The 27,258-nt window shown below is 42.5% G+C and overlaps 1 protein-coding gene across 2 annotated transcripts in view; it reads right to left on the bottom strand.

The window, feature by feature from the left end:
- Window positions 1–3,148: 3,148 nt before the first annotated feature.
- Window positions 3,149–27,258, bottom strand: part of PDLIM3 (PDZ and LIM domain 3) — a 39,373-nt gene continuing 15,263 nt past the window's right edge. The window contains exons 2-8 of one of the 2 annotated variants that reach the window (XM_069977718.1): window positions 20,646–20,797; window positions 18,284–18,356; window positions 15,415–15,482; window positions 11,995–12,258; window positions 8,133–8,263; window positions 6,117–6,225; window positions 3,149–5,444 (exon numbers count right to left, since the gene is read on the bottom strand). In XM_069977718.1, the coding sequence (XP_069833819.1) occupies window positions 5,255–5,444; window positions 6,117–6,225; window positions 8,133–8,263; window positions 11,995–12,258; window positions 15,415–15,482; window positions 18,284–18,356; window positions 20,646–20,797 (987 nt within the window). In that variant the 3' untranslated portion in view covers window positions 3,149–5,254. Of the gene's footprint in view, window positions 5,445–6,116; window positions 6,226–8,132; window positions 8,264–11,994; window positions 12,259–15,414; window positions 15,483–16,405; window positions 16,594–18,283; window positions 18,357–20,645; window positions 20,798–27,258 lie in introns of both variants that reach the window. The other variant, XM_069977719.1, reaches the window with a different exon arrangement.

Genomic DNA, 27,258 nt, shown 5'->3' with positions numbered 1-27,258 from the left:
TAAAGAAATAAAGACAAGACACAAGTTTACAAATTTTTTTATTCAAATAAAAACACCCCCACACCCCTCATTGACCATTTTATTAAAAAAAACATTAAAAAAACGCTGGTCATCGACGTAGTCCACGGAATCCGACGTAATCCCCAGGATACCGATATCTGAAAAACAAAAAGGGAGAAACACACAAAAAACACACAAACAGGAGCACAACACCCATCATTGTGAGCGGTGTTGTGCTCCTTACAGTATGCAGCATCTTTACAGATCGCTGCTTACAGTCTGACCCCCAAGGGGTTAAGGGAGGATGTATTGCATCCCCCTTAACCCCCTGGGGGCCAGACTGATGTCAGACTGCACCCATCCCAGCAAGGAAGGGGTTAAGTGACCCCCCCTTCCTTGCTGGGAGGGGTGCAGTGCCGGGGAGGGGGTGGGGAGAGCTTTATACTCACCCCGATGTGTCCTCTTCGCTGGTCCGCAGCACAATGAAGTCACTGTACTGCGGACCGGCTCATTATATGTGCGCTCAGCCGAACAGCCAATCAGCTGAGCGCACATATAATTCTAAATGTTTCTTCTAATAATGCTATTGTCATAACATAATTAGAAGAAACATTTGATGTTTTCATTAAAGTAAAGTGATGATTAGTACAGAATGCTCTATTGCCGGCATATGAATTACCGGCTTATGGAGTTTCCTGTACTAATTAATATTTAATTAAGAAAACAAATTTTCGTTTAAATAAATTCAGTTTCGTTGGTCAATAATTTAATTCTAACGAATCCATCATTGTGCAATTAAATATACTGTCAAAAAATAAATATATATATAAATATACATTTATTTATATATATATTTATTTTAACAGTATATTTAATTGCAAAATGATGGAATCGTTTACATTTAATTATTGAACAATAAAAGGGACTTTATTAGACAGAAAATGTATTTTATTAATTCAATATATTAACCATGAGACACATCGGCTATAGTGCAGAGGATCGCAAACCCCGGTAATAGCGATTCATGTAAACTGTGTTCCCTGCTTTCCCAGATGCATCCAGAGGTGTTTCCATCACTTTCTTAACATTTTATTTGTTATTTTTAGTTGAACCAGATTTCCAAGTAAATGACCGTATGTTTTGAGCCGCATGTCTATTTTTTCCCACGGCCGGAGTTTCACCCGCACATTTACAGCCGCATAAAAAATACAGCCGCACAGTTACAGCGTGTGAACCCGGCCTTAGGGTGGGTTCATACTGAGGAATTCTCGCGGATAATGTCAGCGGAATTCCGCTGTCTGTCCGCGCGCATGGCCGCTCGTCTTTCCGCTGGCTCCATAGACACCATTCTATGGGCCGGTGTATTCCGCTATCTGCCGAAAGAAGTGACATGTCACTTCTTTCGGCGGATAGCGGAATACGCTGCAGAGTTTATCCGCGAGAATTCCTCAATGTAAACCCACCCTAATGGTGAATACTTTCCTCCAGCCCCTGTATGCTCATTATACCCCTAGATTAATTCTTTAAAGGGGTAGTGCGGCGCTAAAAAATTATTCACAGAATAACACACATTACAAAGTTACACAACTTTGTAATGTATGTTATGTCTGTGAATCGCCCCCTTCCCGTGTCCCACCACCCCCGCCCGTGTACCCAGAAGTGTTGGTGCATTATACATTACCTGATCTGTGTCGCGCATGTCCTCCATCTTGTGCCAAACGTCATCTTCGGCCGGCCGAGTTATGCTCAGCCAATCTCGGCTGATGACGGCTGGGCCAGACGCTATTTACCTCAGGGTTTCAGGCCTGTAAGTCATATTTCTGTGGGGTCCGGTATACCGGCGTTTTCCACTAATTGCTAATTAGCAGTTTCAGAGCATTTGTGGCGTTCCCTATGCTCCCTGAGCACCCTCTCGGCCACCCTTGCCTGTCTCCTCCCGGCCCGCCCACTATGCATATTCATATATGCATAGCTAGGCTGCTTGTAACGACACATGTGCAGGGAGCAGCCTGTTACAAGCAGCCTAGCTATAAATATACATAGTGGGGCGGGGCGGGCCGGGAGGAGGCAGGCAAAAGGCGACTGTGCTGGTGCTCCAGGAGCATGGGGGATGCCCCAAATGCTCTCAAACCACTTATTAGCATATTAGCAATTAGCAGAAAACGCTGTTATACCGGACCGCACAGAAATATTACTTACAGCCCTGGAACCCTGAGGTAAATAGTGACTGGCTCATATCAGCAGGTTCACTGGCCCGAACCTGCTGATAGTGCCACTTAAGGGTGCGTTCACACCTACAGGATCCGCAGCAGATCTGCAGCAGATTTGATGGTGCGGATTTGATGCTGTGTTCAGTTATTTAAATGATATCTGCTGCGGATCCGCAGCAGAAAATCAGCTGCGGATCCAGTAAGTGTGAACGTACCCTTAAGGTGCTTATAGTGCGCAGTCAGGGTTGTTGCTGATTTAGCTCCATACCTATCCAATCGCTGAAAGAACTGTGCCACAGTTTATAGTTGCACAGTCCTCTCCCTTCTGCCAGGCACCAGTCTGTGTGACCAGCACAGTAAAGGAGGCTGGATGCAATCACCTGAAATCCAGCTGGTGACTCCATAAGTAGGTTGAAGCCCGCTGAAAAACCTTTATATTACTGCTATTGTTGTGTCTGAGCTTGGCAATGTTTGGAAGCCTTGTAGATAATAAATGGAGTTGTGATTGTGAAATGCGCGCTGCCTGTCCATTAATTCAGGAGGCAATTTTCCTCTGTTCATAGGATCAGTGAGGGTCCTAGTGGGCAGATCCCATGCATAGGGCATAACTTTAAAACGTGTCTGCTTTTTTCCAGAAGTAGCGCCACTCATGTTTTCAGATTAGATGTGGGTTTTGCAACTCAGTTTTGTTGAAGTGAATGGAGTTTAATTGCAGTACCTCGCACAACCTTAGGACAGGGGTGGTGCTGTTTTACTAGAATGTAGTTATGTTTTTTCTAATCCAGATTTTTTGATTTTCTTGTTTGTTCACTATACCAGAGCTTGAACTCTCTCTCCCTCGTTCTTCATAAAATGTATAAATAGCATAAAAGACGTAAAAGAATTTTTCGATACGACTATATGTGAAAGTTATAAAAAAATTCATTCCATCAGTTGCATAGTTTTGGAAATTTATTTAATGTCCATTTGCATTGTGCAACAAAAAGTCACCTTATTTTCAAATGCCGTCGCATCAACATATAGTGTATTAACAGGACAAGGTTCAGTTAGGTTAACTCATGGTTACTTACATAATCAACCATCTAAGGCTGCAAACACACAGGGTGGATGCGCAGCGAATTTCTCGGGACGTCCACCTGGGAACCCCCAAAGCAAGCCGTATCGCGGAGCAGGTAATGTGTATGCTCTCGTCGGCGGGAGTTAACATGGCAGTCTCCTGACATTAGCGGATTTGGCAGCAAATTCACAGCGAGAAATCCGCTGCAGATCCGCGCTGTGTGTTTGCAGCCTAAACCTAATAAAACTGCAGTTTTCTGCACATTCAGTGTAAAAAAAACAAACAAATAGAATTGCCAAATTGTAGAATCATTAGTAACATGAAAAGTATTACTGGTAGTTGAATAAAAAATAACTACATTGAATGATGTAACTCTCTATTCTCTCTAGCTGGTGTGGTATTGGGTGGACTGCAGGATGACTGTATATAGTTTTACTTAGCAGCCTACATTAAAAGTATCCACACCCATTTGTCATCTTTGTGATATGAACAACAATTTGCAATATAAACAACTAAAGCAATATTCATTTTTTCATTAATGAAGGATCTGTCTTTTGATATATTGGATCTGCTCCATAGATTTCATGTGAAAATGCGTAGATGTCACTTTCTAGGCTATTGCCACAGGCAACTGATTGGGATTTGTATTCGGACAATCTATGAATTTTATTGGATGCCACTTTTGGGCTATGTTCTCACAATGTCTTTTTATGCAAAATAGCACAAATTAATTTTGGGTAAATAAGGCTAACCCATTGTGATTACTGGTTTAAAGGGGTTATATGTCCACCCCAGTCCTGTGGTGGTTGAACACAGAAGCTCTGGCAGGCGATCTGCGTTGAACTGCCTAGGCAGTACTGCTAGCATCATCATGTTATTTTATGAAATTAGGGCCTCTCTTTAAAAAAAATTCAAAGGGTTGAGAACCTCTTTAAGAAGTGATCTGCATCTTTTTTTAAAATCTTTATTAGAAAAAAATAAACTATTAAAGGCTATGTTTCCACTAAGGGATTGTAATGCAAAATAAAGGCCACCTATTGATAATTATGGAAGCAAATAATGTCCACGATCATTAGATTTTTTTTCCCCCCTCAAGTAGCAATTTTTCGATCGTGATCCAAGGATATATATTGAAGAATGTAAAAATAATAGTACAAAAATCACAACACACTTAAATATGCATTTGTTTTAAGTAGGAGAAATCCCTATGAAAATCTATGCCACACAAACTGGGTAAAAAAATGCCAACCTTGGAGCATGTTGTGTTTTTGAAAAACTGCCACTGAGCCAAAAGACACACAAGTGAGGAAAAACGCCATGAAGAAAAAAATAACATAGAATATATTTTATATTTTCCTCATTGATTCTTGGAAAACATGGCTGCAGGTTTTTTTTTTTACACAACAAAAGTGCGTAGCCAAGCTAAACGTCTCTGAAGATGTTTACTATTATTGTTTTATGAAGGGCAGATGTCAGCTGTATATATATATATATATATATATATATATATATATATATATATATATAAAATTATTATTATTATTATTATTATTATTTTTTTGTATTCCCTTGACTGCTTGGCATTGCACAAAGCGTAGGAAACAACCATTTCATTCTTTTGATAATGTTGTTTTGATGCTTTTCTATAACCTACATGAAGCAGGCTGTTAATGTGAGAAACACATTCTGCAAGTGCAGGAGAAAAAATATGCCTAGTTCTTACATAAAGGTAAAAGTGCAGTGCGTTCCATATGCGTGAAATGATCTGTCTAAGCTATATGCTATAAAAACAGGTTTTAAAAAGCATTTTTATGTCTTCTTTCAAATGATGTAGCCATATCCATTACCCATTTTCAGTGTAATGTTGAGCTGACTTCTTGGGCGAGGTTTTCATTTTTCACATAGTTGACAAACCTCCCAATCTCTTACCATTTGAAAGTCTATCTGTATCTATAAGTCCAAAGCTTATCTATTAAAATAAGTTGGTTTAAGCCCTTGGATAGACTGTGACGGCGTCATATCCTTCTGGTGGTCTCATGCGTGCTCGTGCGTGGGCTTCACAGTACAGCTGGCCCTCCACAAAGAAGTACCCTTTCTGTTTCAGGTTCACGTTGCAATCCGCACAGACAAAGCAGTCGGGGTGGCGGAACTTGTCCCGAGCTTTCACCACCGTGCCCCTAATGCGAGAAGAAAAAGGTATGTTTAAATGTTCTTTCTAGACCCAATTCACTTCCACCTTCCATTTAAGCGCTGATCGGCACTCGTTTGCAGTACCTATACATAGCATAAAAAATTGAGAGGCCGAGCCGCATGAACGATCCCTGCATCATTCATGTGGCCATTTCAGTACACTGCTATCTGCTACACATCCCCTGCTTATACAGAAAGATGTGCGGCTGGTAAACAATGATTTTTACACCTGCTTAAAAGATACAATCAGCCAACAAACAGGCGTTTTCCCCCTTCTTGGCTGATCACTGGCGGGCCCATAATTATCCTCTGAATGAGCGTTCTAGCAATATTTAGCCAGCGTAAAAGGGCTCTTAGGCAGGATGCTATCTATATCAATAGATAAATTGGTAATTTGCCTCATTCTGTGTATCCAAATGACCATTCAGATCAGTGGCACACATGTACACACATATACAGTTCAGTTGGGATGAACATATTGATGTGAATGGTAACAATGTGAACAACTTAAAGCCAATGCTTTAGGAATTTAAGGGAGCCTGAAGGCCCTATTACACACAGAGATTATCTGACAGATCATTGAAGCCAAAGCCGGGAATAGATGTGAAAAGAGGAAAAATCTCAGTCTTTCCTTTATGACCTGTTCTCTGTTTACTTACACTATTCCATTCCCACATCTGTCACACATGGGAACTTTCTGCACAGCAGATCCTGCCGTCTGAGGCTTGTTAACTGGAGCTCTTACACTTCTTGTGCCTACAGGGCGCTCTGTAACAACAAGAATATTATTGTGAGTTTTCATAAGTATTAAAGGGGTAGTGCGGCGGTAAATAATTATTCACAGAATAACACACATTACAAAGTTATACAACTTTGTAATGTATGTTATGTCTGTGAATGGCCCCCTTCCCCGTGTCCCACCACCCCCACCCGTGTACCCGGAAGTGTGGTGCGCTATACATACCTGTCACGTGCCAACTCGTCTCCGATCTTCAGTCAGCGATGTCGTCTTCGGCCGAATCCCTCCGTCCGTCCTGAGTGACGGCCGCCCTCTGCCGCGTCATCGGCTGCTCAGCTGCGATTGGCTGAGCATAACTGTGCTCAGCCAATCGAGGCTGAGCAGCCGATGACGTGGCCGCGTCATCAGCTGCTCAGCCGCGATTGGCTGAGCCAAACTGTGCTCAGCCAATCGCGGCTGAGCATCTGATGACGCTGAAGAGGGCGGCCGGCACTCAGGACGCTCGGAGGGATTCGGCCCGGCCGTCCGAAGACGACATCGCTGACTGAAGATCGGACACAAGTCGGCACGTGACAGGTATGTATAGCGCACCACACTTCCGGGTACACGGGTGGGGGTGGTGGGACACGGGGAAGGGGGCCATTCACAGACATAACATACATTACAAAGTTGTATAACTTTGTAATGTGTGTTATTCTGTGAATAATTGTTTACCGCCGCACTACCCCTTTAAGCGACCTAGATGTTAAGAAAATGTTATTTTTTATAGAAATGAAAAGCTATTTTTTTTTTTACCAAACATGGATTATTATAAGAACACTAATGAGCAATGTAATGTTTTTCAAGGCTTATCTGCAGTGCTCAGTAATATTGGGACACCCATAGAGAATGAATGGAGAATGTGTGCTGCATTTATCCAGGGATAGAGTTTTCCCAATACTCATAATTGATGGGGGTCTAAGTGGTCAGACTCCCACTTATTACTCACACTAACACCTGTGGATAGGGGTTCATTTTGGAGATTGGGTACCTTTTTAATTCATGAAAATAAAATTGTCCATCCGATAGCCATCATGGTAAATAACTGGAACCAAGAGTGGGGATGGGGGCGCTTGATTTTGATCCCCTTAAAGGGGTTTTCCGGGAAAAACAGACATTTGCTTTAGGGCTGGTGGTGGTGTAAAAATAATATTATGCTCACCTCCTTAAAGAAGAAATCCGGGCATTTTTAAAATGTTCCACCCAAAAGGGACATGGGGAACATAACAAACTCAAATTACCCCTCCCTGTGCCTCTCCAGCTCTGGATCATCACTATGAGACCCCCACCGGGCCTCAAGATCTCCTACAGAGCCGACATCATGATCCGATTGACGGACTGCCCACTCAGCCAGTCAGTGACTGGGGCGGGATGCCGCTGCAGTTACTGATTGGCTGAGCGCGCAATTCATCAGCCTTCTGGAGGGGGTTCCAGAGTCTGTCAACCAGTGCTTTGTGGGCCATCTGGAAGGGAAGGGGTTAAGAGAAAAGACAGACTCAGCGCATCTCACATTTTCTAATGTCTTTAGCAGAAAGCAGCAAAACTGAGGAAAGGAGACAGATAAGGTAATGACTTGTATGGAATGAATTATTAGTCTTTCGGACGGGGGGTGATTTAACATATATTTTACTTAACCGGATAACCCTTTTAAGTCTGCTGCAGCTCCCATGATAATGCTCCCTGCAGTCAGGGGTGTCCTGCCTCAGTCAGGGATTGGCTGAGCCAGGCTTGGCAGCTGATGGGATTTTGGCGTAGAATATTTGTTATTTTTATACCACCCCAAGAAATGGGACAAATCTTTGTTTTGCCCATACAATCCCTTTAACTTGGTCACCTACAAAAAATGCTCCTGCATGACTGTAAAATAGTTTTCTCTAATACATATGTGGATACCAACCTGAATCATCATCAACCATGTCCTGCAGCACTCTGAAAGAACCAGACTGCCGGGGTCTACTTTCCTGTTCTGTGTCATCATGAAGGAGCCTGTATACATCTGACTGTGGCACAGAGGGAGGTATGGGATCACTGAAAAAGAGTACATTTGTCACTGATACAGTGCTGCTTTACATGTCATTGATCCATAACTTATCATAGCTTCTCATCTGCCACAATCTCTTACCAAATGGTTACTATAAGACTTGGGGAAACCTAAATGAGAACTTCTCTTTATACTTTCTACTCACCATAATTGCTATCCTACTGACGCCACTGGTATCACTGAGCTCCAATCAATGGCTGAGATGGGACAGGGCTATGGTTGCTGATTGGCTTCATGGCTCATACCACATGCTCCAAACTCAGAAGTGCTGTGCAGCAGGGGCTGGAGCTCTGGGATAGTGGCAGCAGCAGGAATGTGAGTATTAAAGTTTGTGATTTACTTCTATTAAAAAATGTCAAGTCTTTAAGTACTTATCAGCTGCCATATGTCCTGCAGAAAGTGGTGTATTTTTTCCAGTCTGCAGAGCAGGGGAGGTTTTCTATTGGATTTGTGTAGGGACCCATGTGTATCAGATACCGGCACGAGGTACATGGGGCAGTATGGCTTGATCAATTCATACACAAAATTCTGATGTGTTTTTTATTTAGCCTAGGGGCACTAGTATCAGCCATAGGTGTGAGGTGCAGCACTCTGTCTCTTCCCTGAACCGCATTTCTATTGCTACTGCTCTGGACAGTTTTTAACGTGGCAGAAGAGAGCACTGTGTCAGACTGGAAAGAATAAACCACTTCCTGAAGGATATACAGCAGCTGATAAGTTCTGTAATACTTGAGATTTTTTAATCCAAATAAATTTTAAATCTTGATTTTTTTTTTGCTGAACTACACCTTTAGGCTAGGTTCAGACTATGTAAGTGTGCGGCTGTATTTGTGGCTGTAATTGTGCGGCGGTATTTTTGGTGGTTCATGCGTACGCTGGAAAGTATAGGATATACGGCTGCACAGTGCACACTATTTATGAATCTACGGCCCTATCGTAAACGGACCCGTAAAAAATGAACAAGACCATTGTTTGCGGCTGGAAATGCGGCCGTGGATTGACAGGCGGTCCGTACGGAGTACTTCAAAAATAGCCGGCAATGATGCCGAATGCCGATGCCTCTAATAGTTAATATATTAAATTAATAAAACACATTTTCTTTGTAATAAAGTCCCTTTCGTTGTTCAATAATTTAATTCTAACGAATCCATCATTTTGCAATTAAATATACTGTTAAAATAAATATATATGTAAATAAATGTATATTTATATATATATTTATTTTTTGACAGTATATTTAATTGCACAATGATGGATTCGTTAGAATTAAATTATTAAACAACTAAACTGATTTTATTTCAACGAAAATGTGTTTTATTAATTAAATATTAATTAATACAGGAAGCTCCATAAGCCGTTAATTCATATTGCCGGCAAAAGAGCTTTCTGTACTAATCATCACTTTACTTTAATTAAAACATCAAATGTTTCTTCTAATTATGTTATCACAATAGCATTATTAGAAGAAACATTTAGAATTATATGTGCGCTCAGCTGATTGGCTGATCGGCTGAGCGCACATGTAATTAGCCAGTCCGCAGTACAGTGACTTCATTGTGCTGCGGACCAGCGAAGAGGACACATCGGGGTGAGTATAGAGCTCTCCCCACCCCCTCCCCAGCACTGCACCCCTCCCAGCAAGGAAGGGGGGTCACTTAACCCCTTCCTTGCTGGGATGGGTGCAGTCTGACATCAGTCTGGCCCCCAAGGGGTTAAGGGGGATGCAATACATCCTCCCTTAACCCCTTGGGGGCCAGACTGTAAGCAGCGATCTGTAAAGATGCTGCATACTGTAAGGTGCACAACACCGCTCACAATGATGGGTGTTGTGCTCCTGTTTGTGTGTTTTTTGTGTGTTTCTCCCTTTTTGTTTTTCAGATATCGGTATCCTGTGGATTACGTCGGATTCGGTGGACTACGTCGATGACCAGCGGTTGTTTGTTGTTTTTTTTTTTTTATAAAATGGTCAATGAGGGGTGTGGGGGTGTTTTTATTTGAATAAAAAATTTTTTTTAACTTGTGTCTTGTCTTTATTTCTTTACTTTATAGACTTAGTAGTGGAAGACGTCTAATAACTAAGTTGGGGCCTAGTGTTAGCCGGTATAAAATGGCTAACACTAACCCCCTATTATTACCCCAGTACCCAATGCCACCAGGGGTACTGGGAAGAGCCGGGTGCCAGTGGTCCCGGAGCGTCAAAATTGGCACTCCTGGACCGGGTGGCAGCAGGCTGGTAAGATTTAGGCCCCAACTGAGTAATGGATTCCGTCTATTAGACGGCTTCCACTACTAAGTCTATAAAGTAAAGAAATAAAGACAAGACACAAGTTAAAACATTTTTTTATTCAAATAAAAACACCCCCACACCCCTCATTGACCATTTTATATAAAAAAAAAAACCAAACAACCGCTGGTCATCGAGGGTAAGTCCACGGAATCCGACATAATCCCCAGGATACCGATATCTGAAAAACAAAAAGGGAGAAACACAAAAAACACACAAACAGGAGCACAACACCCATCATTGTGAGCGGTGTTGTGCTCCTTACAGTATGCAGCATCTTTACAGATCGCTGCTTACAGTCTGGCCCCCAGGGGGTTAAGGGAGGATGTATTGCATCCCCCTTAACCCCTTGGGGGCCAGACTGATGTCAGGCTGCACCCATCCCAGCAAGGAAGGGGTTGAGTGACCCCCCCTTCCTTGCTGGGAGGGGTGCAGTGCTGGGGAGGGGGTGGGGAGAGCTCTATACTCAGCCCGATGTTGTCTCTTCGCTGGTCCGCAGCACAATGAAGTCACTGTGCTGCGGACCCACTAATTATATGTGCGCTCAGCCAATCAGCTGAGCGCACATATAATTCTAAATGATTCTTCTAATAATGCTATTGTGATAACATAATTAGAAGAAACATTTGATGTTTTAATTAAAGTAAAGTGATGATTAGTACAGAAAGCTCTATTGCTGGCAATATGAATTAACGGCTTACTGGAGCTTCCTGTATTAATTAATATTTAATTAAAAAAACACATTTTCGTTGAAATAAAATCAGTTTCGTTGTTCAATAATTTAATTCTAACGAATCCATTATTGTGCAATTAAATATACTGTCAAAAAATAAATATATATATATATATATATATAATATATATTTATTTATATATATTTATTATAACAGTATATTTAATTGCACAAAGATGGATTCGTTAGAATTAAATTATTGAACAACGAAAGGGACTTTATTACAAAGAAAATGTGTTTTATTAATTTAATATATTAACTATTAGAGGCATCGGCATTCGGCATCATTGCCGGCTATTTTTGAAGTACTCCGTACGGACCGCCTGTCAATCCACGGCCGCATTTCCAGCCACAAACAATGGTCTTGTTCATTTTTTACGGGTCCGTTTACGATAGGGCCGTAGATTCATACATAGTGTGCACTGTGCAGCCGTATATCGTATACTTTCCAGCGTACGCATGAACCACCAAAAATACCGCCGCACAATTACAGCCGCAAATACAGCCGCACAGTTACATAGTCTGAACCTAGCCTAAAGGTGTAGTTCAGCAAAAAAAAAACATAGCAAATATTCATCCACACATTTTTGCCTAATTTACATTTACCCTAATACCCCATTACCTGTTACATGTTTGAGTACATGAATAATTCCTCTATAATTGAGTAATATCCAAAAATTGTTAGTCTGCATACTATGTACCTCATCTGAGGTTTCTCCCCTAAGATGGTGGAGACTTGCCCCTGTAGACTTTCCATAATATTGTCATCAGAATAAAGTTGCATCGGTGTATTAAACTGTGCATGGACAATCTTCACACCAGGAAGCTCCATTTCCAGGGGAATGTTAGGTGCAATTCTAGAGGCGGCTTTCAGTTCAACAGGATCTATAGTGCTAACAGTGCTCACTGAAGAGGGGGTGCTGCGTCCACTGCAAAGGTCAAAGCCTGAAGGAGTGCTGCTTCCACTGTGTTACCCAGCCAGTGACATAGCAGGATTGAAAAAGTGAAATAAGAAGGGCAAAGATATTAGAAAATGTGTAGTGATAGGATTTGTGGTGTACTTATGTGTTCCTAAAGGGGTACTCTGGAGAAAAAAATCATCTGATGTATGTCCTGCAGGAAGGGGTATAGTCCTTCCAGTCTGACAGTGCTCTAGCTGCCACCTTTGTCTGTGACAGGAAGTTTCCAGATCAGTAGAAATCCCTATAGAAAACCTCTACTGCTATGGACAGTTCCTGGAGCATACAGAGGTGGCAGCAGAGAGCACTGTGTCAAACTGGAAAGAATTTACCACTTCATGCAGGACATGCAGCAGCTGATAAGTACTGGAAGACTTAAGATTTTTAAATAGAAGTAATTTACAAATCTATAACTTTCTGACACCATTTTATATGAAATTTTTTTTTTCTCCGTGGTACCTCTTTAACATTTGTTAGTGTAAGCAAGTGGAATAGATGAGGTAAGGCATGCAGACGGCATGTAAACTAATGCTACGGCTTCATGCAAAAAACTATTCTGTGTGGTGTTAAAATTATCCAATAGGGGTTTCCATACCAGGTTTTTGCACACTCCATTTGCTGCCATATGAAAAACAAATGGCATGGTCCATTGGATGCCATATGGACTCCAAGTCAATTTAGAATAAAGAGATTAAATATGTGTTCATGGACGGGTGACAAACATATAAGTATGGAAGAGAACTCCTGAAACATGCTATGACGCTTGTCACATGGTCATGTCTATAAGGTCCACGGCTAAGTGACGTTTATATTAGTACTGTTATTTGTTAGCTTTAACAACCATTATTATTTCTCACTGATGATTTTCAGGTACACACGAAGATCAAATGCACCACAACTACACTTTGTAAGGCCAAATCATGCAAGAGTCATTGTCATTAAAGGGAACCAATCACTTTCCTGAGGGGGTGGGACTTGGCCCCAGTACCTTTCAGTTGCTGGGTTTGCCCAGTAGACTCTGGTGGGGCATAAATTTCAAAATATCGATATTTAATCCTCCGGCCCGGAGGCCAGTAGCTAGGCATTGGGTCGAAGCCACTCACGATATCTTGCTGCCATCAGCCTGCTTCCCAGCCACTCATGCTTGATTGGAAGCCCGAGCATTGGGCTTTGTATAAAAGCGATACTGTATATATCAAACCCTCCCCCCCCCAAAAAAAAAAAAAAAAAAATCACTGGCACCCTCTATCTGATAAGAGTAATGGCCCTATTCCACGGAACGATTATCGTTCGTTTTCGGACGATATCGACCGCTACGGACGATAATCGTTCCGTGGAATAGAGTGCAACGATCAGCCGACATCGTTCATGTCGGCTGATCGTTGCAGTCGCTTGTTTTTCAACATGTTGAAAAACAAGCGACTGATATAGCAGCGATCTGCTGCCGTCGCTCCGTTGAATAGGAGCATCGGCAGCAGATGCTGCTATATCCTATGGGCTGCCCGGACGATCTAGCGATCCCCCGGGCAGCCCCCCCACAGCTCCCCGCCGCCCCCTCCCGCACTCACCCGCTCGCTGGAGCCGCGTTGAATAGCGGCGGCAGCGAGCGGCGAACGAGGAGCAAACGAGCGCTGACAGCGCTCGTTTGCTCCTCCAACGACCCGTGGAATACGGGCTTTAGTCTTTCCTGTTCGTGTCTTTGGAAATGTTGCCTTGGTTAGGGCAAAAAATCAATGAGATATGGTTTAGACAAGCGATGAATAGAAGAATATCTGGGGCGTTCCTAATGACAAGGAGGGTGGGGGGAGGGAAGAAAGTGGTGTCACAGGCCTAGAGCACGGACACTCTAGGCCCCAGGAAAAAAATGGAAGTGGATCCCACAGCTCTGATAAAATGTAGAAAATTTATTGGAACATGAATCAAAGTAACAAAATGATTAAAATCACGTCGACGCGTTTCGGGTACAACCCTTAATCATGGCATGTCAACTTGCCATATTTCAATAAATTTTCTACATTTTATCGGAGCTGTGGGATCCACTTCCATTTTTTTCCTATTACTTTGCCTACACAGCCCAAGTATACTTCCACGTGCTCCTTTCTGGTACGCTGATGGTGCAGGAGAGACCAGCACTATGGGGGTGAGCTGACCATCCTGCTCAGTTGTGAATGAACTCTAGGCCACACCACATTAACTCAGCTGCTGCAGATTAAAATACAATTTTTACCCTAACCAAGGCAACGGGAGCATTTACAAGACATAACCAGAAAGGACATACTCTCATCAAACGGACAGTACCAATGGTTTGGAGGGGTGGGTTGGTAATACAGTATCACTTTACGTTCCCAGCACTCTGGCTGTCAATCAAGTGTTAGTGGCTGGGAAGAGGGCAGAGGCGTTATGACTACATGCTGCTGTTGCTCCACCGGGATGAAGGATTGAAGATCTTTTTTTTAAAATCGCTGCCGCTCCTGAGCCTGAGGAACTCATCTTTGGAGAGCTGTGCTTTGCAGCTAAAGGTACTGGGGCCAAGTCACACGCCCTGAGGGAGGTGATTATTTCCCCTTTAGAAATAACCTTTGACATTTTATCAGCCATGTCAAAAGTTATTAATCGCAGGGAATGTCACTGCGCAAACCCGCTGTGATCAACAGATATAGCCGAGGAGAGAGAGCGCAACACTCCCTGGCCACTCGCTAATTCCTAGACTATAATAAAACTGTAATGGGAGTGTATCGCTCTGCTGCCGTGCTCTCTCCACATCAGAATGGGTCTCAGCAGTGATACCCCCTGCAATCAATAACTTTTAATGTGTCAAAAGTTATTTTTGACATATTTAAACACATTTAAGTGTTTTGATACCTATATTGGCATTTTTGTATGTTTGCTGTATTTGCATCAGTTTGATTTTATGCTAACACTGAGCTGTAAATTTGTTTTAATGTGGAATATCAACATCTATATTAGTATTGTATATAAGTTTACAGATTTTTAGGTGTATACATTACACTGTGTTGTTTATAGATGTACTGTACTGTATATTTGAACGTGTGCTTCACCTGTTATTAGTCAGAATAATCTGTAAGCTCACTCAGATGTTACTATGAATGTAATACCCTTTAGTAACATGCACACAACACAAATAATCCAAATGATTATAACCTGCTCCTGCCTGGAAGTATGAAAGGCTTAGGCCTGACATTGTGCTTGTGCTCAAAGTATCCCAAATCCTGTAGGATAAAAATACTTGGTCAAATTTAAATGTGAGACATACTTTTTAATACATATAAAGGTAACCTTTACTATGGAGGCAACAAGGGAGGTTGTGGGAAGGGGCACTGCTGCATTGTAGCAGCACAACCTCAGTTCAGAAAGAATTACATGACATGATCAGATCCACGGGGGAGAAGAACAGTGGTGTAGGTCATTTTACCTAACAAAACAGCAAATCTGATTCTATCAACTCTACTTTGTGAGTAAACCCCTTTAGAGAAACACTTCTAGATTTTCTAACAATTTGTGATACTATTAGACCGTGTAGGAATGCACCAGGTTTTTCACAGTGACTCATGCTGTGTGATAAATATGGCGCATCTTTACCCTCTTTTGTCAACATCGCCCGGGTGACCCATTAATGTCAGTGGTGGTCCGCTGCCACCGCTTCTGTTGCATGAGCAGCAGACCGTCGCTGTTGTGATTGTGATTTTTCAGCATGACCACGATCAGCTGGCATTGCGCATGTCAGCTGATCATGGTCATTTAACACGTGCTATTACACCAAACCATTATCGGCGGGTAATCGGCCATGTACGGCCGATAATCATTTAGTGTAATAGGGCTTTAAGAGACTGCCAAAATTTAACACACCCAATCATTTGTTTCTCTGGGGTTTAATAACTGCTTTAGATATCTGGCAGATGCTTACTCCCTTCCTTACTAGCAGTAAGCTCTCTAAGTATGGGTGCATTTGCATTGAATATCTAAATAACATTATAATAAAAATACAATTTGTAAAATAGAATACAAAACAGGTGAGAGAAATAAAGATGATATGGAAGGGTAGATAGTCAAAGAACATTTATTATAAAGGGTTACAGTTTGTTTTCTACTTAGCACAGCAAGGTTTGTGCATGCATACCTATATTTTACTTACATTTCATCTGCATTAGGAATAAGACCTCTCATCTGTCCATGGAAGGCATCTTTAATGTTGCCAGATGAGTATAGCCCAATTGGAGTATTATAGGAAGAACTCACTACCTGCTTTTTGTCACCAATACTTGCACCCGCTACAAATGGTTGTGCTCTTCTGTTATGAGCTGTACCGATAGGCTTGAACTCCTGCGTACATTAGGATAAAACACAGCAAACCGCGGTTCATGCAGGTTAAACACACACAAGCAAGACCAGCACTGCTTATATTCCACACACTGCATGCTCAGAACATCCTGTTTAAGGTTCTACATATGTAAATTGCGGAACCACATTTGTCCACATTTTATCTGTTACTCCCATCTGAAGAAGTTATGTCCATTCCTCATCAGTAGGGGGCAACCTCTGGGACCCCACACAGATCCCAAGAACAGGGACAAAATCCCCCCTAGAATGAATGAAGCACAAAGCACACGCACAGACGGTGCTCTGTTCATTCTCTATAGGAGCAGCAAACATTATGTAATTCAGCAATGTGTTGGTATTACTGAAGACCAGCTCAAGCTCTACCTGTGACCCTGAAAGGGGGAGAGACCTAAAAAGAAAACTACAAATACTGCCTGACCGCAACAAAATATTCCTCACCTGCAAGTAACTATAAAGTTTGGTTAAGGTTGCTTAGCTCATCGACTAAGGCATTGTTCCACCCCGCAAAAACTACAGCCGTTGTTGCCATCGGTAGGTAAAACAACTTATATGCCTATACTGTTTGTCTTCCACATGAATCTGATCACTTCCTGGTTTTCCCTTTGAACTGTGCCCCTGCCATTACTAGAAAAAAGGGCACACACTTTCCCACAATCCCCTGGCTAGCATTACCAGTAGAGACAAGCAATATGCAGTTTAACCAAGCATGCCTGACCGGCTCAGGGGATGCCCTGAGATGGTCATAACCGAGGGCAACAGGGTAAAACAGCAGGCACATAAGGAATTAGTAAGTATGTATAATATCTCTCAAACAGCACATAAATGTTCAGAAATTGCACATTTCAAATTTTTATATTTAAAAACAACTTTAAAAACTACTTCATTGGCAGTGCTGCTGAGATTTATTATTTTAGAACTGCATTTCCATTTTAGTTGAGGTATCCATTCCCTTTATACTAAAATCGGCTGAACCCGTTACTTGCGGTGGGTTCTCCTGACATCATATGTCATTTGAAAGTCAGGAGGCCTTCATACACCTTGGGGTTGGTATTGATGGATTTTTACTCTTCAACCCTTTTGCTTTCAGATGGATAAGTTGATCTCTGTCTGTTGCTTACACTAACACTCCATAGAGATCACAGGAACAATTCTCTTACAAACTGCTAACACTGTAAGACAGCTGTTAGGTCTGGGAGACACCTGGTACCTCCCAAATATCTGTAATTCCAGAATGTAGAAAAATGCTTTTATTATAAAGTAAGAAGAGTCAATAAAGCTGAGGTGCTGGAGCACTTCCTCTCTTCCCTCTCCTATACCTGACCCTGCGTGGGACTCTAGAAGTCAATCAAACAGGGAGGAGGAAGAGAGGAGACATTCCAGCGTGCAACTTTTTAGGAGCTTGGAAAAGCCTCTTTGACTCCTTGTACAAGAGAGCAAAAGCATTTCTCTACATTCTGGAAGCGGAGCTGGATATATGAAAGGTACTGTGGGTCTCATTGACCTAACAGCTATATAGCAGAGTCAGCAGCTTGGCACATATACTGCAGCTGACAGATTCCCTTTAAACAGTTCTAGACTTTAATGTGTATAGGAAGGCTTGGAGAGACAACTGACGGACAGTTATTGGTGGCAAGAAGGCAAAAAATAAAAATATAAATAAAACACATCTTACCTGTGGTTCAGCTTCAAGATTTATTTTATACGGATCATCACAAACTTGTGGAGACCACATCCTAGTTTCAGCTCTAAGGAGAAATAAACATTTAAAAAAAGTATACATATCAGTGCATTAACCCTTTATTACCTGTTTATTGTAACAATCAACTTGAGTGGGTGTTTTAGAAAATTTGGTAGGAGCTGTAGCTGGCTTCAGTGGCCTCAGAGTACTTCTACAGCAGACGACTGCTGAGGACAGTGACTGACTGCAACATTGGCACTACACATATGTGTGTGTGTGTATTTTGTGGTGTTTCCAGCTGTTAAAAATTTTCTATATTTTCTTTTTAATTTTATTAATGATTTTTCTGAATAGTTTATCAAATTTTTTAACTAGTTTAATTTGCCATGTGATAATAGTCCTTAAAGGGGAACTCTGGATAAGGAAAACCTGTTTTCTATTAAAAGTTATATAGATGTGTCTATATAGTGTATTACCATATCTGTGCGGTTCTGCCACACTGGTAGCTGATAGAAATCCAGGAAGTGAAGAAAAATGGTCTCTGTTCCAATTCACATTGTCTCCTGCTCCTTCTGCTCTCCCACCTTAGGAGACAGTGATTACATGACTCTGTCTTACATTGTGTGTGTTTGCTAGGCACAGGTTGATGATGCAAACAGGGGGCAGGGTGTGATGTCACAGGAGGCTTGGCTGTATCCCCCAATCACCTGAGTGATCCACCATCTCTGACCAGCCAGAAGCAGGTGTTGCACTGATTTCTCTGATTGTGCAGAAGTGTGCAGTGAAATTAGGGCTGTGTTCACACATGTTGGAGTTGCAGTACTGCAGCGTCTTCACAAAAATGATGCAGTAACACAAGTAAATAATGCTAAACGGCAGAGAGGATCAGAGTCGGCACTGCCAATCCCGCCTGGAAAAAACGAGGCACAAACAGTATATCCCATGTAAGACAATATTTGATAAACTCCTTATTGCGGGGCCCAACTTCAAGGATAAACGATGCTTGATCATAATATGTGTGTGGAAATGAAAAGAAAAATCAAAAAGTTCTTTACTTTATTCCAATATCGGCATTACAGGTAGAGAATACAGTGTGCTGTGTGGGTGGGAACACAATGAAATGATAAAGTACTGCAAAAATAATTTAGTAACACAATGAAACTGCAATGTGTGAACACAGCCTAGATGTTCTGCAGTAGATTTGGGTGGGGAATTTGCAGGGTGCAGGACTGTGATGAACAGCTGAGGGAAAGCATTGCATTCTGGAACCGGTACTGCATTCTGGGAACTGCTCAGCCAGAAAGTACAGAAACACAATACAGAACAAAACCTCCCAAAACAAATAGATTTTTGGTAGTTTCAAAACTGGGATAGATAGGTAAGTAATGCTATATGCTTCTGCAGAGGTTTCATTTTTTTTAACCTCTACCTGGAGTTCCCCTTTAACTTCAGTCAGACACCTTAGGCCTTGTTCAATCTAAGTATTTTTGAACACAGATCGATGTTGAGGAATCCTGCATCAGGTAACTTGGGTGCAGATTGGCCCCATTAAATGTATTGTAGTCAACGCCGTATTTACCACTAGGCACCCGTGGTCCGGTGCCTAGGGCAGCAACTTGCTGGGGGGGGGGCAGCACCAGGGAGCAGGAGGAAAAAATTCCTTTTTTTTTTATTTTTTATTTTTTTAGTCTCCCACCTCCTTGTTAAACTTGCCAGTAAATGTGGTGTCTTTTTGAGGGGGGTAGTTGGGAAGTATGATCAGGTCTGGTATGGCTGTGACGCCTGGAGCTATTTCCTACCAATCCTGTGTTGAGAATTCCTTCAGACAATATGCGGACGGCTCTAATCATTAATTCAATGTGGAAATTTATGTTTTAACCCTTAGAGGACCGAGCCAATTTCAATTTTTGCGTTTAAGTTTTTTCCTCCTTGTGCTTAAAAGACCATAGCACTTGCACTTTTTCACATAGAAACCCACATAAATTAATAGTTTGGGCGATTACGCACGCGGCGATATAAAACTTTATTTATTTATTTATTTTTATTTATAACATGGAAAAAGGCGGGTGATTCAAACTTTTATTAGGGGAGTTTTTTTTTTTATTAATAATAATAAAATATTTTTTTGACACTTATACTAGAAGCCCCCCTAGAAGTGTAATGTACTTATAATGACTGTGATTATTAATAGCGTGGGTGCAGCTAGGGAGATTACCATAAGGGTCATGTATTTAACACGGCTGATGTTCTAGGTTAAGCTTACAGCATTGCTCTTAAGAAAACTTCTCACTGTTCTCAGTGGCCTCACATTAGTAACCGACACCCGTATGTCCTGTAACAAGAAGGAAATGTATACCTGTCAATCTTTAGGCAGAGCTGGTCAGTTGCAGCTTTAATTCTGTCCTGCGCTTCAGCATGCGTCATGTTATCAGTGCTGTATCCATCAATGGCAAGTATTACATCTCCAGGGCACAAATTAGCCACAGAGGATTTGCTTCCTGGTGTTATCTGAAATAAACATAGGATGTAAGTTATTGTATGAAAGGACATTAAAAAGAAATTTGACCCTCTGTTTCATCTATGTAAGACATACACAATGGTCATTGCTTTGTTATTCACTTTGCATAAGCAGCAAAACTGCAATACTGTATATACTTAGCACAATATTATAGCAGTAAAGACAAAAACAGGGTATGGTAAACTGATCACATCAAGCAATGGGTTACATGAATAAATTGCAAATTATCCTGGAGCTTTTACCTACAAAAATATTTATCATTGTGTTCAGCTCTTCCTGCTCAATAACTGCATTGTCAAAGTGACAGATTCTCTTTAAGGCCGGATTCACACACTGTTAGACACCGACCTGGCCGTGTCACAGAACAGCTGGTGTCTGTGAAGATCATCCCGGCCAGTACTGCAGTACCGGATGGATGATCTTCACTTCTATTGAATTGGGATGCAGGTACATCTGTGTGCGCCCACATGCCAATTCACCATTGCACACAATGGATAGTGCGGCCGGAGCTGCACTTTCCATTGTGTGAACAGTCAGTGATGTGCGGCCGCTATTCAATGAATAGCGGACATACAAAACTGACATGTCAGTTTTTACTGCAGCCGCTATGGATCCCGGACGGAGTGTATACTATGCAGGCGTGATTCAATCTGATGGCAGTGCAACACTAAATTTCTATTAACCACGCGCGTTGTGCCCATGATTAATAGAACTTTTATGTTCTGGGAACTTAGCCTAAGGGTGCATTTACACAGCAAATCCGCAGCAGCTTTGATGGCGCAGATTTGATGGTCTGTTCAGTTATTTAGTCAAATCTGCTGCGGATCCTGTACATGTGAAGCTAGCCTAAGGGTGCCTTAACATGTAGCAGATCGCAGCGGATTTGCAACGAGATCCGTTGTGATCCTCGGTCCCGTAAGTTCCTATGTGAATACATAGGAGTATATAAATCACCCCCCCCCCCTTTACACTGCCAGTCCATACATCACCCGTCCTCACTCTGGCTTGCTGCACGGGCTCCCGGCTCCCTGCTCAGCCAATCAGTGTGTTGCCCAGTCGCAGCCACTGATTGGCTGAGCGGGAGAGCAGGAAGCCAGGAGCCCATGTAGAAAGTCAGATTTAGGACAGGTAATGTATGTGCAGGCAGCGTGTGGGTTAAGGGAGTGGGTGATATATATTCTCGCAGCAGTCTGAAAGATCCACTGCAAGTATGTATTCAGATAAGAACTGAAGATACCTTGGATCGCAACAGATCTCGCTGCAAAACTCACGTGTGACGGCACCCTAAAAGTAAATCTGGTTAAGATTACTTATTGTTATATTTCACGTTGGATCATTCTAACTTAAAGGGATCCAACCAGCATGATTGTGCTGATATGGTTCCCAGCTGCACAGTATAGTTCTACTGTGCAGCTCCGCGTGGCTACCAGCTGTGTCTGCAACGGTAGCTTTACATTGGGGAAAAATAAGTTTCATTCTGGCGCGTGAGGCCGGGAGAGGGCCTCAACTAGTTATCTGGGTGGGGAGCTGCCCATGACTAGACCGGTTAATAGCCTATCTGTCGATCATCCCCGCAGAGCATGCTGACCCGCCCGGAAGACTAGTTGCACCCCTCTCCCGGCCTTGCGCATGGGAGTAAAACTCATTTTTCCCACGATGTAAAGCTACCACTGCAGAAACAATTATGCTGATTGGTTCCCTTTAAAGATGATTGGATAGCGAGTGTCATTTCTAGGATTCAATGAGCAGACCTGTAAAATCCTTAGGTAGGTCTAGGAGCCAGCTCCAAACGGAAGGATTTGTTGAGGGTTAAGTACTCCTGGTTTTGCACTCAGTTCCACTGAAGTGAATGGAGCTGAATTACAATACCAATGGCTAAAGCTGACCTATGTGCACGTTCTAATATATACTTTCCATATGGCGCCAAGCATAGTTTTTTTTAAAATTCTCGGATCAGTTCTCTATCTCTAGTTTCATGCTTTTCCATTTGGAAAGGATTATACCATCCATCACAGCAACCTTGAGGAGAAGACACAACCGTCATTCCATATCTTGGTGACAGGTTCATCAAGACAAGGTCACAAGGACTACTCTACTTTCATCTTAAGGATTCAGTATAACAGTACACTGCATACTCTTATGCATTCTCCTACATCAGGACAGCTTCAGAGAATAGAGTTATTTTCTTAACCCAGTTGAATACAAGAACTATGTACATAACTTCTCAAGTGGAAGAGTAGAATCTTCATGAGATAGCTTTTGCTGTAGCCTAAAAAAGTCTACTGAACCGCCGTTAGCAAAGGCATGAGCCCCACCAAAGAGTGGAGTCTAAGGGGCTGCTGGTCTTCCCCAGAGCTGGGCGCAAGGTGGTTTGGATCTGCTGCAGCAGGTGACCCCCAGGTCGCTACCCCTGGCTTGGCTTGCTAGAAGTAGTGGCACAGTGGAGCTGGAGACACGCAGGCGGGAAAGCAGGCAGGTACCAGGAGTCACAGGCAGGACAGCTGGGTTGCACTGCAAAGGTTTCAAGAGGGAGGTTATTGCAGGAACAGGCATTTATATGGGAGTACATTAGTGCAAGATCCAATTAAGGGCACACTGCCCCTTTAAATTCCACGGAGCCGGTACACCCGCCCTAGGAGGCCGAGACCCGCGCCGGGCAGAGAAACGAGCGCTGAATGGGTAAGGTGCTTTGAGGGACCGAAGGAGATGTGGCGCCAGGCCCCAGCACGTCGTCCTCATAGCTCAAGGAACCGAGGGAGCATGTGCAGCCCAGAGCATGGGTCACTGCCTCAGCCTTGACAATACATCGACAAGTGATTTAGTTTACTTTATTGTTGGATGTGTGTCATCAAATATAATATGGCAGTTATTAGATTTAATACCATAAGCATAGTACTCACCTTCACCCACAACTATGTTTATGTCAGTGAGCCACTCCATAATGGAAAAAATATTTTAGCGATGACATTTTAGTAGTTTTATGCTGTCATGTGCTTGGGATCATTGAAATTGATCAATATTAATGCGGACCAGTTTTTCTCTCTTTCCCCTATATGTCTATACACACATACGCATGGCTGTAATTGCCCTATGGGATGATTAGGAGTATTTCCACTTTTTGTCAGCTGAAAGTCCATCTAAGAAGTTGCAAAATCAACAGTCAGTTTTAGTGTGTGCCTCCAAATGGAATAACATAAACTCAGTGGTAAATCTATTGTACCACAGCTTAATTACAATGTACTGCATCATCATAGGGCAAAGAAGCAGGTAAAAAAAAATTGGGCAGTATACTGTATAGTCATTGTTAGGCTACACAGTATTTCGCTCAGTATTTCCATCAGTATTTTTTCATCCAAAACCAGGAGTGGGTTGAAAACACAGGAACTATGCAAATCTTTCCAATATAGTTTTTCTCTTTTTTGGTTCCACTCCTGATTTTTTCTACAAATACTGGCCAAAAGACTGGCAGAAATACTGTCCAAAGCACAGACTCTTTGGAAAATGAAAGGTGGAATCTGATTGGTTGCTAGGGGCAGCTGAGCCAGTTTCACTTTACACAATGTTTGACAAATCTCCCCCTATGTGTAAAATTAGCCTAAAACAGGACAAAAGGGAATCCTATTACTGTAGCATTATGTCCACAATAGAGCAGACACACTATGCATTATTTTCTTATGTTGCAAACATAATTGTTCTACACACTAAAACGAGAATGTTTGTTTTCCTGATGACCTCTCTTTGGTCATCAGGAAAACAAACATTCTCGTTTTAGTGTGTAGAACAATTATAGGGTAAAGGCCTCAAGCTACATAGCAGAAAAAAGCAATAGAGCAGAATAGGTAGGAAGATAATGGAAAAGAAGAAATCAGTAGTAAGAAAAAAGGAAGATATCTTGTAGGGTGGAAAGACTTAAAGGGGAACTCCAGGTAGAGGTTAAAAAAAATTAAAACTTCTGCAGAAGCATAAAGCATTACTTACCTATCTATTCCAGTTTTGAAACTATGAAAAATCCATTTGTTTTGGGGAGTTTTGTTCTGTTTTGTGTTTCTGCACTTCCTGGTCAAGCAGTTGTACACAGTACTACAGATTCCACAATGCAATGCTTACCCTCAGCTGTTCATCACAGTCCCCCACCCTGCCTTTTCCCCGCCCAAATCTGTTGCAGAACATCTAGGCTGTGTTCACACATTGCAGTTTCATTGTGTTACTGAATTATTTGCAGTACTTTATCATTTCATTGTTGTCCCACCAACCCACACAGCACGCTGTATTCTCTACCTGTAACACTGATAATGGAATAAAGTACAGAACTTTTAGATTTTTTTTCTTTTCATTTCCATGCACATATTATGATGAAGCATCTTTTATCTTTGCATCATTTACTTGTGTCACTGCAGAATTTTTGTGAATACGCTGCAGTATTGCATGACACTCCAATTTGTGTGAACACAGCCCAAATTTCACTGCACACTTCTGCACAATCAGCGAAATCAGTGCAACACCTGTTTCTGGCTGGTCAGAGACAGTGAATCACTCAGCCAGCCAAGCCTCCTGAGACATCACGCCTGGCCCCCTGTCTGCATCATCAGCCTGATCTCAGCAAACACACACAATGTGAGACAGAGGCATGGAATATTTGTCTCCTAAGGTGGAAGAGCAGAAGGAGCAGGAGACAATGTGAATTGGCACAGAGGCAATTTTTCTTTACTTTCTGGATTTCAAACAGCTACAAGTGTGGCAGAACCGTACAGATATGGTAGTGCATTATATAGATACATCTATATAACTTTTAATTAGGGATGGTCCGAAACTGCAGAGGTTCGGGTTGGTATGAACCCGAACGCTCAGCATCAGACTCCCGCTGTCTGCCCGCTCCGTGCAGCGGGTGGATACAGCAGGAGGACCCTCTGGAAAACTGGGATACAGCCTATGGCTATGGCTGTATCCCAGTTTTCCAGAGGGTCCTCCTGCTGTATCCACCCGCTGCACGGAGCGGGCAGACAGCGGGAATCATTACCGAGAGTTCGGGTTTGTACTCGGTTCAGACCATCCCTACTTTTAATGTACTTTTATGTACTTTTAATAGAGTTCCCCTTTAAGCCGGATTTACAGCCTAAGGGCCCTATTCCACCGGACGATTATTGTTTGCATAATCGTTAATGATTAACGATCTCAAACGACCGCTATTGCGAAAGACCTGAAAACATTCACTCATTTCCATGGAACGATAATCGTTACTTATGATCGTAATTACGATCGTTTTTTCTTCGCTATTTATTCGCTATTGCGTTCGTATCTATTGCGAACAACCGAATGATGTCTTATTCAATGTGAACGATTTGCGAACGGGCAACGATAAAAATAGGTCCAGGGCTTATAAAGCGATCAACGATTTCTCGTTCGGTCGTTAATCGTTAACTGCATTTCAACCGAACGATTATCGTTTAGATTAGAACGATTTAACGATAATCTGAACAATAATCGTCCGGTGGAATAGGGCCCTAAGTATTGTAAGTGTTTTGGTCTAAAGCACAGAAACAGGTGTAAATCTTGTTAGTTCAATTCCTGGTTTTATCTAGAAATACTGGTCTTAAAGGGGTTATCTAGCGCTACAAAAACATGGCCACTTTTCCCTCTACTGTTGTCTCCAGTTCAATTTGCAATTTTCAGTTTGCAATTAAAGGGGTTATCCAGCGTGGGGGCACTTTTTTGGGGGGACCGGGGAGGAGGTGGCTGAAATAAAAGACGTTAACTTACCTCCCCGGTTCCAGCGGCGGGTCCTGCATCTCGGTGCTCCGGTCCCTGGTTCCCGGCCGCTTCCTGGTGTGTGATGCCGCCCGAGACGCTACGTCTCAGGGCCGCTCAGCCACTCAGTGAAGGATGCGGGATCCGAGCGGACTTCAAACGGATCCCGCCTCCTTCACTGAGTGGCTGATCGGCCCTGAGACATAGCGTCTCAAGCGGTGTCAGACACCAGGAAGTGGCCGGACACTGGAGCGCCGTGATGCGGGACCCGCCGCTGGAACCGGCGAGGTAAGTGGACGTCTTTTATTTCAGCCACCTCCTCCCCGGTCCCCCCAAAAAAGTGCCCCAACGCTGGATAACCCCTTTAAGCTCCATTTACTTCAATGGAACTGAGTTTCAAAACCCCACCCAAACTGGAGACAACAGTAGGGTGCTTGCCCCACTGCCCTACAGAAAGGCTCTCAGAGGCACCTTTTGGTGAAACATGCCTCTCCGATTAACGTGAAGACATCTTGCCAAGCTGACAGACTTTAAGAGACATATGAATGGACTGAGAGAAGCATGAAGGTTCTTTTAACAATTTGGCCTTATTCACACGTCCCGTAAAGTTGTCTGCAATTTTGGATCCGTAATCACAGTTCAATTTAGAGCACGTTGATTTATATTGGGCTATTCACATGGTCTGTGTTAATTTTAATCTGTAATC

This window comes from Dendropsophus ebraccatus, chromosome 7 (genome assembly GCF_027789765.1).
Source record: "Dendropsophus ebraccatus isolate aDenEbr1 chromosome 7, aDenEbr1.pat, whole genome shotgun sequence".
NCBI classification, from domain to species: Eukaryota; Metazoa; Chordata; class Amphibia; order Anura; family Hylidae; genus Dendropsophus; species Dendropsophus ebraccatus.
The sequence above is the reverse complement of the archived record's forward strand: the minus strand, read 5'-3'. Positions and strand labels throughout refer to the sequence as shown.